This window comes from Mesoplodon mirus (genome assembly GCF_964341445.2).
Source record: "Mesoplodon mirus genome assembly, chromosome: 19".
Classification (NCBI taxonomy): domain Eukaryota; kingdom Metazoa; phylum Chordata; class Mammalia; order Artiodactyla; family Ziphiidae; genus Mesoplodon; species Mesoplodon mirus.
In genome coordinates, this window is record NC_138995.1 from 59,883,105 (window position 1) to 59,896,075 (window position 12,971).

At 53.4% G+C, this 12,971-nt stretch overlaps 1 protein-coding gene across 1 annotated transcript; it reads left to right on the plus strand.

Moving 5' to 3' along the window:
- The first annotated feature begins 4,093 nt into the window (after positions 1–4,093).
- LOC309795455 (cytoplasmic tRNA 2-thiolation protein 1) lies at positions 4,094–9,331 on the plus strand. Its single transcript, XM_082607825.1, has 3 exons — positions 4,094–4,121; positions 5,502–6,047; positions 7,530–9,331. Exons 2-3 carry the CDS (start codon positions 5,540–5,542, stop codon positions 8,126–8,128), a joined length of 1,107 nt encoding a protein of 368 aa, XP_082463951.1. The 5' UTR covers positions 4,094–4,121; positions 5,502–5,539; the 3' UTR covers positions 8,129–9,331.
- Positions 9,332–12,971: the final 3,640 nt, after the last annotated feature.

A 12,971-nucleotide genomic window follows, 5' to 3' on the forward strand; every position in this document is an offset into this window, starting at 1 on the left:
GCCACACCTCAGACGTCTGTACATAGTTCTTGTGTGCCTGGCAAAAACCTATATGCTCACACCATTCGGTTCCATTTCTGTCCATGAGTTCAAGCTGGTTAGTGGTCCTGTTCAAATTTTCCACAGCTTTATTGTTTGTCATCTACTTGATTAATTACTGAGAGAGACGTAATAAAATGTCACAGTGCTTCTGGAATGTGTCAATTTCTTCCTGTCGTCCTGTTAACTTTAGTTTTATTTCTTCTGGGACTATGCTGTTATGTGCATCCCAGTTTAGAACTGTTTCATCATCCAGGTTGTTCCTTTTTCATCTGTGATGACATTTTATTACTGATAGTGCTTTCTGACTCAAAATCTGTTTTGGTTGGTGGTTAACGTGGCTAAAAGATTTCTTTGAGTTCTTTGCCTGGTATATCTTTTCCCACCCTTTTACTTTCACTTTCTGAGCCTATTCATTACATGAGGATCTCGTGTATATAGCATTTAACATCTTTTTTTCTTCTTAACTCTCTTGGTGCTAGAGAAAATTCTGCTTGTTCCTATTTTTTCTACAGCAAAACATATTTAAAAACATGTTTCTTAACGATTTCCCTCAACCTAAACCAACATAAGGTAAGCTTTTAGGTTTTATTGACTATACATTCCACAGTGGGAGTCCTGACATGAATCAAACACCCCCCTGGTGCTGGTCCATTTCATCCTCAAAGCCACCCTTTGATTTCATAGAAAAGGATACTGAGGCTCAAAGTCACTCAGGTGTGAGAAGAGAGCATGAATCTGAGTCCAGGCTCATGTGTGTGACTCCCAGGAGTCCCTGCTTAACTGAGGGTGTGTCTTAGGGACACACACTTACCACCACACTTGTGTGTGGTACAGTTCATGGAAGGCTTCCCCAAAGAGGTAATATCTGGTTAGGTCCTGAAGGATGAGTAGGCATTCAAGCCCCATTCAAAGTGGGAGAAGGGGACTTCCCTGGTGGCGCAGTGGTTAAGAATCCACCTGCCAACGCAAGGGGAATGGGTTTGAGTCCTGGTCCGGGAAGATCTCACACGCCGCGGAGCAACTAAGCCCGTGTGCCACAACTACTGAGCCTGCGCTCTAGAGCCCACGAGCCACAACTACTGAAGCCCACGCGCCTAGAGCCTGTGCTCCGCAGCAAGAGAAGCCACCGCAATGAGAAGCCCGCGCACCGCAACGAAGAGTAGCCCCTGCTCGCCACAACTAGAGAAAGCCCGCACGCAGCAACGAAGACCCAACGCGGCCAAAAATAAATTAATTAATAAATTTAAAAAAGAAAGAAAAAGCACCCAACACAATGAGATGCTGAAACAGAGGCAGCCACAACCCAAGGTGACAGGGCCTCTGACAAAGTAAGGGACCAGGGGCGTGGGAGCCCAGAAGTGGCTTGTTAATCCAAGGCAGGGGAGAAGGGATTCTGTGGACTTCCTGGGGGAAGTACATCCAAGTGGCTATCTGGAGGAGAAACAGCAATCAGTGTGGCGGGGCAGGAGGAGTGAGGGACGGAAGGTCTTCAGGAAGGCGAGGGAGCATGTGCAAACACCTGGCAGAAAAAGTTATTTCTCCAGCAAAGGTGGGGACCTGCCAGAGGTGCAGGGGTGAGGCTGGGAAGTCATCAGGGGCCAGGTCACAAACACCAGGCTGAGGGGTTCAATCTTTACCCTATAATTGACAAGCAGCTGCAGACAGTCATCCGCCCTCTCCAGAAGCCCTCGACACCAACTCAGTCTCTCTCCTTAGAAACGAAGTTAGCGTGTTACAACTGCTGCCCCAGGGGAGTGACATAAGGAACCAGAACACTGCCCTCCACTCTTTTCACAGCTCTTCCTCAACACCAAGCCCTGTCTTGAATGCTTTACATGTATGAAATCATCTAGTTCCTCCAACAGCTGCTCTTATTATCCCCTGAACAGAGGAAGCCCAGAAAGGTTAAGACACCTATTCAAGGTCACACAACTAAGCAAGTGGCACACGGAGTCACGCGGGCAGGCTGGCTTTCACATCCTCTTTTTTTCACTGAAGCCCAGTTTAAGACGAACCTTGTTTTGTTTTTTTTTAACTGACTTCTCACTCAATACGTGAGTGGTGCGGAGATCCGCTTAAATACTTAAATAAAGAAGCTTTCATAGCAAGGGAGTAATACCAACACAGCAACACCTGAATGTATACTAATTTGGGGGTAGAAAACCAGGCACACCAGACGGCCACTTAAGCCAGGGCCCCGCAGCCTCGGTACTACTGTTACTCGGGGCCCGGGTGATTCTTCGCTGTGGGAGGCCACCCTGTGCAGAGTATGTTTACCAGCATCCCTGGCCTCTGCCTGCCTGACACCAGTCACACCCTTCCCCTTGTCACACCCCAGTCGTGACAATCAAAAATGTCTCCAGGGCTTCCCTGGTGGTGCAGTGGTTGAGAGTCCACCTGCCGATGCAGGGGACGCGGGTTCGTGCCCCGGCCCGGGAAGATCCCACATGCCGCGGAGCGGCTGGGCCCGTGAGCCATGGCCGCTGGGCCTGCGCGTCCGGAGCCTGTGCTCCGCAACAGGAGAGGCCACAGCCGTGAGAGGCCCGCGTACCGCAAAAGAAAAAAAAAGTCTCCAGACATTGCCAAATGTTCTCTTGGGGATAAACTCACACCCAACTGAGAACTGCCTTAGATTATCTGTAGGTTGCCTGAGATTTTGAAATTCCCAACTCACGGCTTGCTTTAAAAGAAAACTTAGGCCTAGCCCCCCCAGAAAAGGCAGCCATGCCTGGTTATGAGACTTTAATGAGACGAAAATTATAAACGTTTATGGTTTGGTCAATAAACACTTTGCTGTTAACTCATTTATTCTCACACACACTCTGTGAGGCAGGTACTATGATTATCAGCCCCATTTTACAGACGAGGAACTTGAGATGGTGCAAGGGAAGTGCAGGGCACCGGTGTCTGGCACACGCTAACTCCTTATTAAGTGCCCCCCGCCCCCCATGCCCTGGTTAGCAGCACCTGTAATCTCCGGGCTCCTGCAGCCCCCGACATCTGGAACCTCCACATCAAGCTGTGCCATCCCTATCTCCCCAACCAGGCCTGGTACACCTGTGTCCCAGAGAATAGGACCTGGCACACAGAAAGCCTCAGGAAATGATTAACAAATGAATGAACCCGATGACCAGGCTTCAACAAATAGGTTCAGACACCCAAATGTCCCCCATCACTACCCTCTCAAGGGCTTCATAGGAGTAGAGACAAAAGGATCTCAATATAACATGCAGGAGAGGCGGCCATTAGGGGGTTGAGGGCTTGGACCTGGGGATCAGGGCTCCGGTAGACTCTTGGGAAGGTGCTCCGTTTTTTGGTTTGGGGCGACTTGTTCCCTGGGGAACTCTCCGTCTTACGGGTCTCACCTGCCCTCCATCCCGAGCTCTGCCTTCAACTCCACCAGGCAGGAGGCGTGAGCACTGGCCCCTGACCCAGGTGCGCGCATATCTGCTCACCGCGTTTATGCCCCGAACCCGCGTAGAGAACCGCAAACCACTACCTTTCGGCTCCGCGCAAGCATAACGCCCCCAGCCCGCACGGGGGCGGTCCTCAGCCGGGGCGCACACCCGCTCTCACGTCAGTGGGGGCGCGCGCAAGAACCCAAACTGTATCCCCGATCCTTGGAACCGGTCCACCGCCCTCGCTACCTCTCCCTTTCCCACCCCTATCCCCTTCGTACCCCGCCCTGATGCCTCTCCACCCCCACCACAAACTCTACCATGCTCCCACAAGAGCAGAAAAATCCGAAAAACATCCATCTTTGGAATAAACCACAGCGCGCACCGCTGCACCCAAATCACACACTGCACCAGCTCCTGCGCAGGCGCACTCGGAAATCGAACCGCACTGGCATGGAGCACTCTGGGAGCCGTAGGCGGGAGCGAAAGACACCACCGCGAGAATCGCCGGGAGTTGTAGGCCCAGCTTGTCCGAGAGCCGTAAGCGCTGCAGGCCGAACCGCCGCACGGGCACCTGGGAGTCATTCGCGGGTTGACCCAAAGCTTTCTGGGAGTCGTAGTTATTTTACCTGCTTCCGCGTTTTCTCTGAGCCTGGACCGTCCGGCGCGGGTTCTACTCAGGTGAGTGCCTCCTCCCGCGGCGGGTCGATCTCGGCCCTTGGTCGCGCTGCCGTGGAGGAGTTGACGGTCTCCATATTTCTCTCCCACGCATTCGGTAGGCATCCCTCGGGAGATGGCACTCCCGCTCCGTGATCCCCCCAAAGCCGGTCTCCCTCTGGCCCTCCACGCGGGAGTGCCCTAAGCCCCTGGTGTCCCTGCTGACCCGCTTTGGACTCTGCCGGCCGGGTCTGACTCCTTGTTCCCACCGCCCAAGCTGGGTGCGGTGCGAGCGCACCCTCTTCTGTCCTGATTACCTTAGAGTGGTCAGGGCTGGCCTTCGGTGAGGGTCAGACGGCCGTGGAAGCCCAGAGGAGGCGCCAGACCCAGCCCAGAGTTCTGGAAAGACTTCCAGACCAAAGGACCTCAAATCTTACCATGCCCCAAAGAAATTCCAGATTCTCTGCCCTAAACATACTCCTCTTACAATACTTCCCCATTCTTCCCTAACCCCCACCACCTCTTTACTAAATGGTCCCACTACCCTTACAAGTGCTCCAGTCAAAACAAAAGTTGGAGTGGTCAGGAGTCCTCTGTTTCATCCACTGCCGCCCCCCAAGACTTGGCAGAGTCCCAGCTACTCTGTCTCCGGAAGCGATGCAGAATCTGACCACTTCTCTCCAATTCCACCGTCTCCACTGTGCTCCGCGCTACCACTGTTGCTTACCTGGATCACTGCAGGTGCCTCCTCACTGGTCTGCCCACGTCTGTCCTTGCCACTCTCCACCCCTCTATTCACGGGGATCCTGTTAAAATAGAAATTAGATCCTGTGACTATACAGCTTAAAACCATCCAACGGTTCCTATTTCACTCAGAATAAAGTCCAAGCTTCTCACCCTGCCAACCTCCAAGCCCCCGACCCTCTCCAGTCTTGAACCACCAACACACCTTCCACCCAAAAGAACACAGACAGGACCTGCCCTTTCAGGTCCTTTGCATTTGGTATTAACTCTATCCGGAAAATTCTTACCACCTTGATCTAATGCCTAACTCCTCTTCCTTCTGGCCTCAGCTCAGAGGGTAACCTATTTATATCTGAAAACTATTTTGGGTCGGCTCCTCCACTAGAACTTAGTGCCTGCAACCTTTCCTGTTTTGCTCCCTGCTGTGTCCCCAGTGCCTAACCAATGTTGGGCACTTTGGAGGCACTGAGTGGATATTTGTTGAACGAATGAATAAAAGCTTAAGCTGAGACTTGAAGGTGCCAGGCCTGCACAGTGCTGGGGGAAGAGTGTTCCACACAATGGGTTTACTCTGGGCACTATTTAGGCAGCCTGCCGGGAGGCAACGACCCCTTAATCCGGAATCCACGTGTAACCCGCCTCCCCTCTCCACCCATCCAGGAGAAGCCGACCCCTTGCCGCCTCGCCAGGACTCCGCGATGCCCGCCCCGCAGTGCGCCTCCTGCCACAAGGCGCGAGCCGCCCTCCGCCGTCCGCGCTCGGGCCAGGCACTGTGCGCCACCTGCTTCTGCGCCACCTTCGAGGCCGAGGTGCTGCACACGGTGGTCGCGGGCCGCCTGCTGCCGCCCGGCGCCGTGGTGGCCGTGGGCGCCTCGGGCGGCAAGGACTCCACTGTGCTGGCGCACGTGCTGCGCGAGCTGGCCCCACGCCTGGGCATTTCGCTGCACCTCGTGGCCGTGGACGAGGGCATCGGCGGCTACCGGGACGCGGCGCTGGCGGCCGTGCGGCGGCAAGCAGCACGCTGGGAGCTCCCGCTCACCGTCGTGGCCTACGCAGAGCTCTTCGGGGGCTGGACGATGGACGCCGTGGCCCGCAGCACGGCCGGCTCCGGCCGCAGCCGCTCCTGTTGCACCTTCTGTGAGGTGCTGCGACGCCGGGCGCTAGAGGAAGGGGCGCGTCGCGTGGGAGCCACGCACGTCGTGACGGGTGAGCGCAGGCGCGGCACAGAGGGGCGTGGTGGGAGGAACGGGCGCGTGCGCGGGCGAGGGGCGGACACTGTAAGGCCACTGAGGCGCATGACGCAGAGGTCGTAAAGGAGACTGCGTATATCCTAATTGGGAACTTTAAACAGGGAGGAGGGGATGTGCATGCACACTGAAGGTTCATAGTATGTGCGTGTCCTTAGGACGGGCATGGTAAGCTTTTGAGTCACTGCCATCAGCTTTGTACACACACGCTGGCAAATAGAGGGGTGACAGGGTACTCTCTAGGGGCTAGGGCTGTGGTTCTCTGCACTTTTTTTTTAATGACACTGTGTCCCTTGTCACAAAAGGAGGAGTATGAAGGGGCATCTCCCATCAGAAGCATCTGTAGTCTGAACGCAACTGTGTCCTTTTCCCTATTCGCTTCTCCTCTCTGATAACACTTTCTCTGTACCAAACAAATAATTTGTACCAAATTGGTAATTACCAAATACCAATTATTTGTACCAAACAAATAATTGTTAACCATTTATTGTGTGCCAGATGCAAGCTATATAGCCTAGAACAAACTACCTAACCTTGGTTTCCTCTTTTATATAATGGGGATATTAATACTATCTAGGTCCTAGAGTTACTGGGAATTAGATGAATTATGGGAATTATGTATGAAGCACTTAGACAAGACACTGAGAAACAGTCAACATATAAATGTTTGCCGTTATGATGATGCACAAGACAGTCTCTGCTCCTGTCCGTTTCTCACATACGTAATTATAACCTGATTATAATTATTTCCTGTGCCACTAAGGAAAGTGACACAGGAGGACCTAGTGAAGGGAGAAACGGGGGGGGGGTTAAGGAGGCGTTTCCTGAGTGAGCGGAGACCTGAAGCCGAGTGGGTAACTAGGTGAAGGACAAAAAGGGGGTGGGAGAGGTTCTGAGCAGAGGAAACAGCTTATGCAAAGGCCCTGAGGAGGGGAAGTATGGCCGACTTGTAAGACCGGTGTTTTACTATAGGCTCAAGTATAAGATGACAAGTTGCAGAATAAGTAGAGATTTAGCTTCAAATTTATGGTGACTGTTGTGTAAATATGCACTTACTTTCTCCCTGGTCCTTCTAAATACCATAATCTGCATTCCCAGAGGCACTTGTGTCAACAGCCCACTTGAGCATCTCCATCAAATGCCATTTTGATGTCTGTGCAGTCTGAAGTACACTTTACTAAGACTGAAATTATATGTGTAGCGTAAAGCAGTTTTACTCACTACCGGAAAGGGCACCGAGCACAGAGCCTGGTTTGCAATACGAGGGGGGCAAATGAGGGCACCCCAAGTTGCTCCACGGGAGCCTGGAGTGTTCCCCTCTCCTTTCTCGCGGGGTCCACCCGCAGCCTCCCCCTGGCCGCCCCACGGTACCGCGGGGTCTTCTCCCGCGGACCCGCCGGCCCCCGCGCCCCCTCCTCACCGGCTCGCGTCTCTCCCCCAGGACACAACGCCGACGACATGGCGGAGACGGTGCTCATGAACTTCCTGCGGGGCGACGCGGGCCGGCTGGCGCGGGGCGGGGGCCTGGGCTCTCCGGGCGAGGGGGGCTCCCTGCCGCGCTGCCGCCCGCTGCAGCTGGCCTCGCAGAAGGAGGTGGTGCTGTACGCGCACTTCCGCCGCCTGGACTACTTCTCCGAGGAGTGCGTGTACGCGCCCGAGGCCTTCCGCGGCCACGCGCGCGACCTGCTCAAGCTGCTGGAGGCGGCGCGGCCGTCGGCGGTGCTGGACCTCGTGCACTCGGCCGAGCGCCTGGCGCTGGCCCCGGCCGCGCGGCCCCCGCCCCCCGGCGCCTGCTCCCGCTGCGGGGCGCTGGCCAGCCGCGCGCTGTGCCAGGCCTGCGCCCTCCTGGACGGCCTGAACCGCGGCCGGCCCCGCCTGGCCATCGGCAAGGGCCGCCGGGGGCTGGACGAGGAGGGGCCGCCGGGTCTCCGCGGGAGCCACAGCCGTCCGGACCCCCGACTTCGGAGCCCATCCCCGGCTTCTAGAGACTCCAGTTCTCCCCTGGGATCCGACGACGTGGGCGTGCGGGGCCGCCTGTAAATGACCCTGTGAAGGAACCCGAGTTACCTTAGCCCGGGCTTCGGCGTGAGGTTGGGAAGGGGTCGGAACCCCTTACCTGTGGTCCTGCAGAACCTGGGGCTCTGCGCTCCTGGGGCTGCGGAGGACTCCTGGGTGTCTGGGGGACCCCTGGGCCTCAGAGAGGAGAGAACTAAACAAGTTTCCATTCCTGAGCGAGTGGGAATTAGGGGGCCTCTTGCCTGTACCTCTGTGGGGCTCTGGGCGTGCTCAGATAGTCCTAACCCTTCTTGAGCGCCTCCTGTGTGCCTGATGTTTCATGTTTGCCTGCAGTGGGATAAGCAAAACCATGTAACTTGATGGGCACGTCAGTTACAGCGATCGTGATGCTTCTGTGTGAGCGCTGTGTACAGGGCAGGCGCTGGATCATCTCATTTCATCTGCACCACGATCTCGTGGGCTGTAGCCTCGTTACCGAGTCCAAGCTCGTTGTGCTCCCTGCACCACAGGCCAATAAATCGGAGAGGAAGTGTTGAGGCAAGGAAGACGACTTTATTCGGAGAAGATGGCAGACTAAAGTCTCAAAATAAGCATCTTATCGGGGTTTGGTTGCCAGTCTCTTTTACAGCACAGAGAGGGCGAGGAGATGAGGAAGTAAAGTGAAAAGGCCACAAGTTTTGCAGATATCACCTGGAATGGCCAGCCTCGGGGAGGGGATGTGTTAATTTCTTCTTTCTTGTAGCCAACCACAGGTGGACAGGGTCCGGATGTTTCCCTGAACAAAGACTCTTTGGTTTAACCTTCAGGCAGAGGGCAGGGTTCCCCCGAGGCAGGCCATTATGTATAGACAGTATCCTTTCAGTGAACAAAAGCATCTGAAAGCAAAGGTTAAAGTAAAAGAAACAGATCCACCATGGAGTCAGACTTGACTCTTCCCTGTTACAACCTGAGGCCAACTAGCCTGAGGTCACCTCGCTGGAGCCCCAACTAGGGGCTTACACCGAGGTCTGCCTGGGGCTCCTCGAGACAGTGGATTTAGTCCTTACCCCCAATCTCTGTGTGATGGGTGGGGAGCCGCTGGGTGAGCGCCCCAGACCTCAGATTCTAGAGGCAAAGCTGGGTGAGCCTGGGTCAGTGACTTAACCTCTCTGGTCTTCCATTTCCTCCACTGAAAATGGAATCAAAAAGCACTGTTGTGAGTATTTGATAAAGCGCTCAATAAATGGTGTCCGACTTGGTTGTTCGTATTAAAGTTTGGCCACCAGGGGGCTCTGGGTTGCAGGGTTGCTTCCCTGCCAGTCCAGACAGGTGTGAGGCTCAGAAACTTCTTGCCTGACCCCTGGGGAGACTTGGTGTCCTCTGTCCCGCCTCCGAGCTGTGCTGGGCTGGTCCCTTGTCAGGAGTGCCCTCCTCTCCCATCTTCTGGCTCACATCCTCCAGGGGCCTCCCAGAAGCCTCCCCGATTCCTCCCATCTAGGTGAGGATGTCTCCTTCCCAGAACCAGCAGCCATGAAGTGGGTCTGAGTCCACCTGAGCACGTTGCGTTGGGGAAGGTGCAAGGATGCAGAACTTCTGCATCTTCACGACCATAAGATGTGTGTTGGGGGGAGGGTGACTCAGAGACACCCCTTGCCAGTTGTTGGGTGCCCTACCCCGTCAGGATTCCTTTGTGCCCAGATTCCAGGGTCCCCAGGATATAGATGTCAGGTGTCTGGGTCAACACTGGGGAGGGACAGAGAGAACCAGAGCTCAGAAAAGTATGACACTAGGATGATCCTCATGCCATCTCCCAGTGTCCTGCTTGCCCCCATCCTGGCATCTCTGTTGCTCACAGAGCAGTCATAGGAGGAGGTCCTCAAAGAGATGGAAAAGGCCCAAGGTCCTTGATCCTCCCTTGCAGCTTTTGACCTGGTCTGTTTGTGAGCACAGGAGGATCGTGGTCTATGTTGGCCCCTTCGATAAATCAGAAGATGCAGACTCTTTTAGAGGAAACCTAGAAATTTCAGGATGAGAGAAGGTCAGAGCACGAAGAAGCACTTTGTCCTACACAGTGTCCCCAAGCCTTACACCTGCAGCTCCTACCCTTTGTGCTTCTCCAAGTTGTACCCCAAAGTGGAGACCAAGGACCCTGCATAGAGTCACGTGTTGCAGACCACTTACCCCTACACACTCACAGCCAGGGTAGTGGCAGCAGCTTGGGCTTGGATGGGGCAGGTCTGGGCTGACCGACACCACCAGATCCGTTCCTTCTATCTGGACGTCAAGCGCAGCTTCAGAAGCAGCAGTCATCCAGAGATCTTTCTGGATTGGACTGCCCCCACTCCTCCCTCTTTCAGGGGCTCCCCTTCTCCCCAGTGATGACCAGGGAAGTGAAGGCTGAGCTCTTCTCACCCCAGGTCTGATGATAACCTGTCAAGGTGGTTCCTTCCATCCAACCCTCCACTCATGTTGCCTCCCCCAAGAGTCCATCTCCATCCCCTTCAGAAAATGGATGGACTGTGGTCTCTCGCTGCTCTCCTCAAATTCTCTCAGAGCAGGGGAGTGTGGGGGGCACAGGACCTCCCTGAAACAGAATCTTCTCAATCCTGGCTCTTAGCCCAGGCCTGATCACACAAGAAGCTTCAAGAAGGGATGGCTGACCTCAAACTTATCTGCAAGGGGCTCCTTCTGGTCAGAGGCTGAAACTGAGAGCTGGGGTGCTGGGTCCAGACCCAGAAGTGGGTGTGATGTGTGCAGGTTTCTGGTGTCAACTTCAGTTCAGAAAGCCACTGGATTTGCATGTGGCTCTCAGTCCATTCTCAGGTTTCCCAGGAGCCCTGCACTCACACCTGCAGAATGAGTTCTAACTTCTGTACAATCCCTCCAGCCTCAGAAAGTCTCCCCTCTTTATGGTATCTATCGAAGCTTCCTCTCCTTACCCCACTACTACTTTTTCCTGACCTTGCCTGGCTTCCTCTGCGCTTCATGATAACTCTCTCCATGCTGTGTTCCACTGAGGCCACAGGATCCTTTCCCCAATCTGAATATTTACCGTTCATGGAGAAGAAGGAAAACTTAGAATTTATTTCTGTGACCCATCAGCTAAACCAGACTTCTGATACTTCCTTCCTTTATTTGAGCTGAATCAGGACATGGCAGAGCGCCAGGCCTAGAAAATGATCATAAACCATGTTCTCTGTTATCCAGAGTTCCATGACAGTATGAGAAAGGGATTCAAAACAAGAGCAAACTATCAACCTACTGGAAAGTGAGGGGAGAAAGGGGAGGAATCTGAATCTGACACAGGGAAGATTTTCTGCAGGGCGTGAGGGTAGAGTCAGCCCCGAGGGGCAAAGAACTGTGAGAAATGCACTGTGTCTCTGAAGCTAAGTCCCCTCTTCCCTAGGATGAGGAGGTTTTCAGGGGAGACTGAGGAGGAGTTGGCTGTCCCCTGATGAGCACCTCTGTCCTGAGAGACAGAATGTCACCACTCCCATTCCTCCAGCCCTCTTTCCTCTGCAATTGAGACACGTCAGGGATCTGCCCCCAGGGGGCACTCCAACCACCCTGCCAGACCCCGGGGAGGTCCTCGCTGAAGGGTTGACGCTGTCCATGGTTCTGGATCATAGCTGGGCACTGAGTTCAGGAAAACCGCAACTCTGTCAAGGACCCCAATCCACAGGCACAAGGTCCTGAGCCTTAGGCCAGCAGGGCACCTAAGTCGGAGGGGCTTCAGAAGGCTTTCTTTTTTAATTAATGTTGTCATAGTATCTAATTTTGTCTGCTTTTACATTTGACCTTCTCTATCCTTATAATTTAGATGTATATATTGTAAAGAGCATATACTTGGAATAAGAATCCAAGCTGGAGCTTCCCTGGTGGCACAGTGGTTGAGAGTCCGCCTGCTGATGGAGGGGACACGGGTTCGTGCCCTGGTTTGGGAGGATCCCACATGCCGCGGAGAGGCTGGGCCCGTGAGCCATGGCCGCTGGGCCTGCGCATCTGGAGCCTGTGCTCCGCAATGGGAGAGGCCACGGCAGTGAGAGGCCCGCATACCGCCAAAAAAAGAAAAGAATCCAAGCTCTCTGTTTTTAACTGAAGCATTTATCCTTTATCTCTCCATTCTTGTCTTCTTTTGATTTACTGAGTTTTTATAGGACACTTTTAAAGACCTCTAGTTTGTAAGTCATACATTCTGATTCTATTCTTGTCGTCATTACCTTAAAATTCCTACATGCATAATAACCTATTAAAGTAAATGAAAACCTCCATCTCCTCCTGGATAATCTGCAGATGTTAGGAAATGTAAAGTCCACTTACTCCCGCCCCCCAGCTATGGACTTAGCTGTTGTTATTGTCAGGAAATCTTTTTAAGTTTTTGGTCGCACCCCACAACATGTGGGATCTTAGTTCCCTGACCAGGGATTGAACCCACGCCCCCTGCATTGGAAGGCAGAGTCTTAACCACTGGACCTCTGGGGAAATCCTTACTGTCAGGAATTTTTAAACTATCTTCAATTGTTATTCTACAGGTAGAGAACCTCTCATTTATTTGTTCTAAATTGTATTGCTTCCTCATTTTTGAATTATCTTTACAGAGTATAGGTTATAAAATTATATTTCAAGTTAGTATTTGCTTTCTTCTGCTCTCCACGGTGCTACTTGATAAGTCAGTCAAACTGCTCTTTGGAAGGTAATTGGTCTTTTTTATATATAAATTTATTTATTTTATTTTATTTATATTTGGCTGCTTTGGGTCTTTGTTGCTGCACGCCGGCTTTCTCTAGTTGCGACGAGCAGGGGCTACTCTTTGTTGTGGTGAGCGGGCTTCTCATTGTGGTGGCTTCTCTTGTTGCAGAGCAGAGGCTCTAGGCGCACGGGCTTCAGT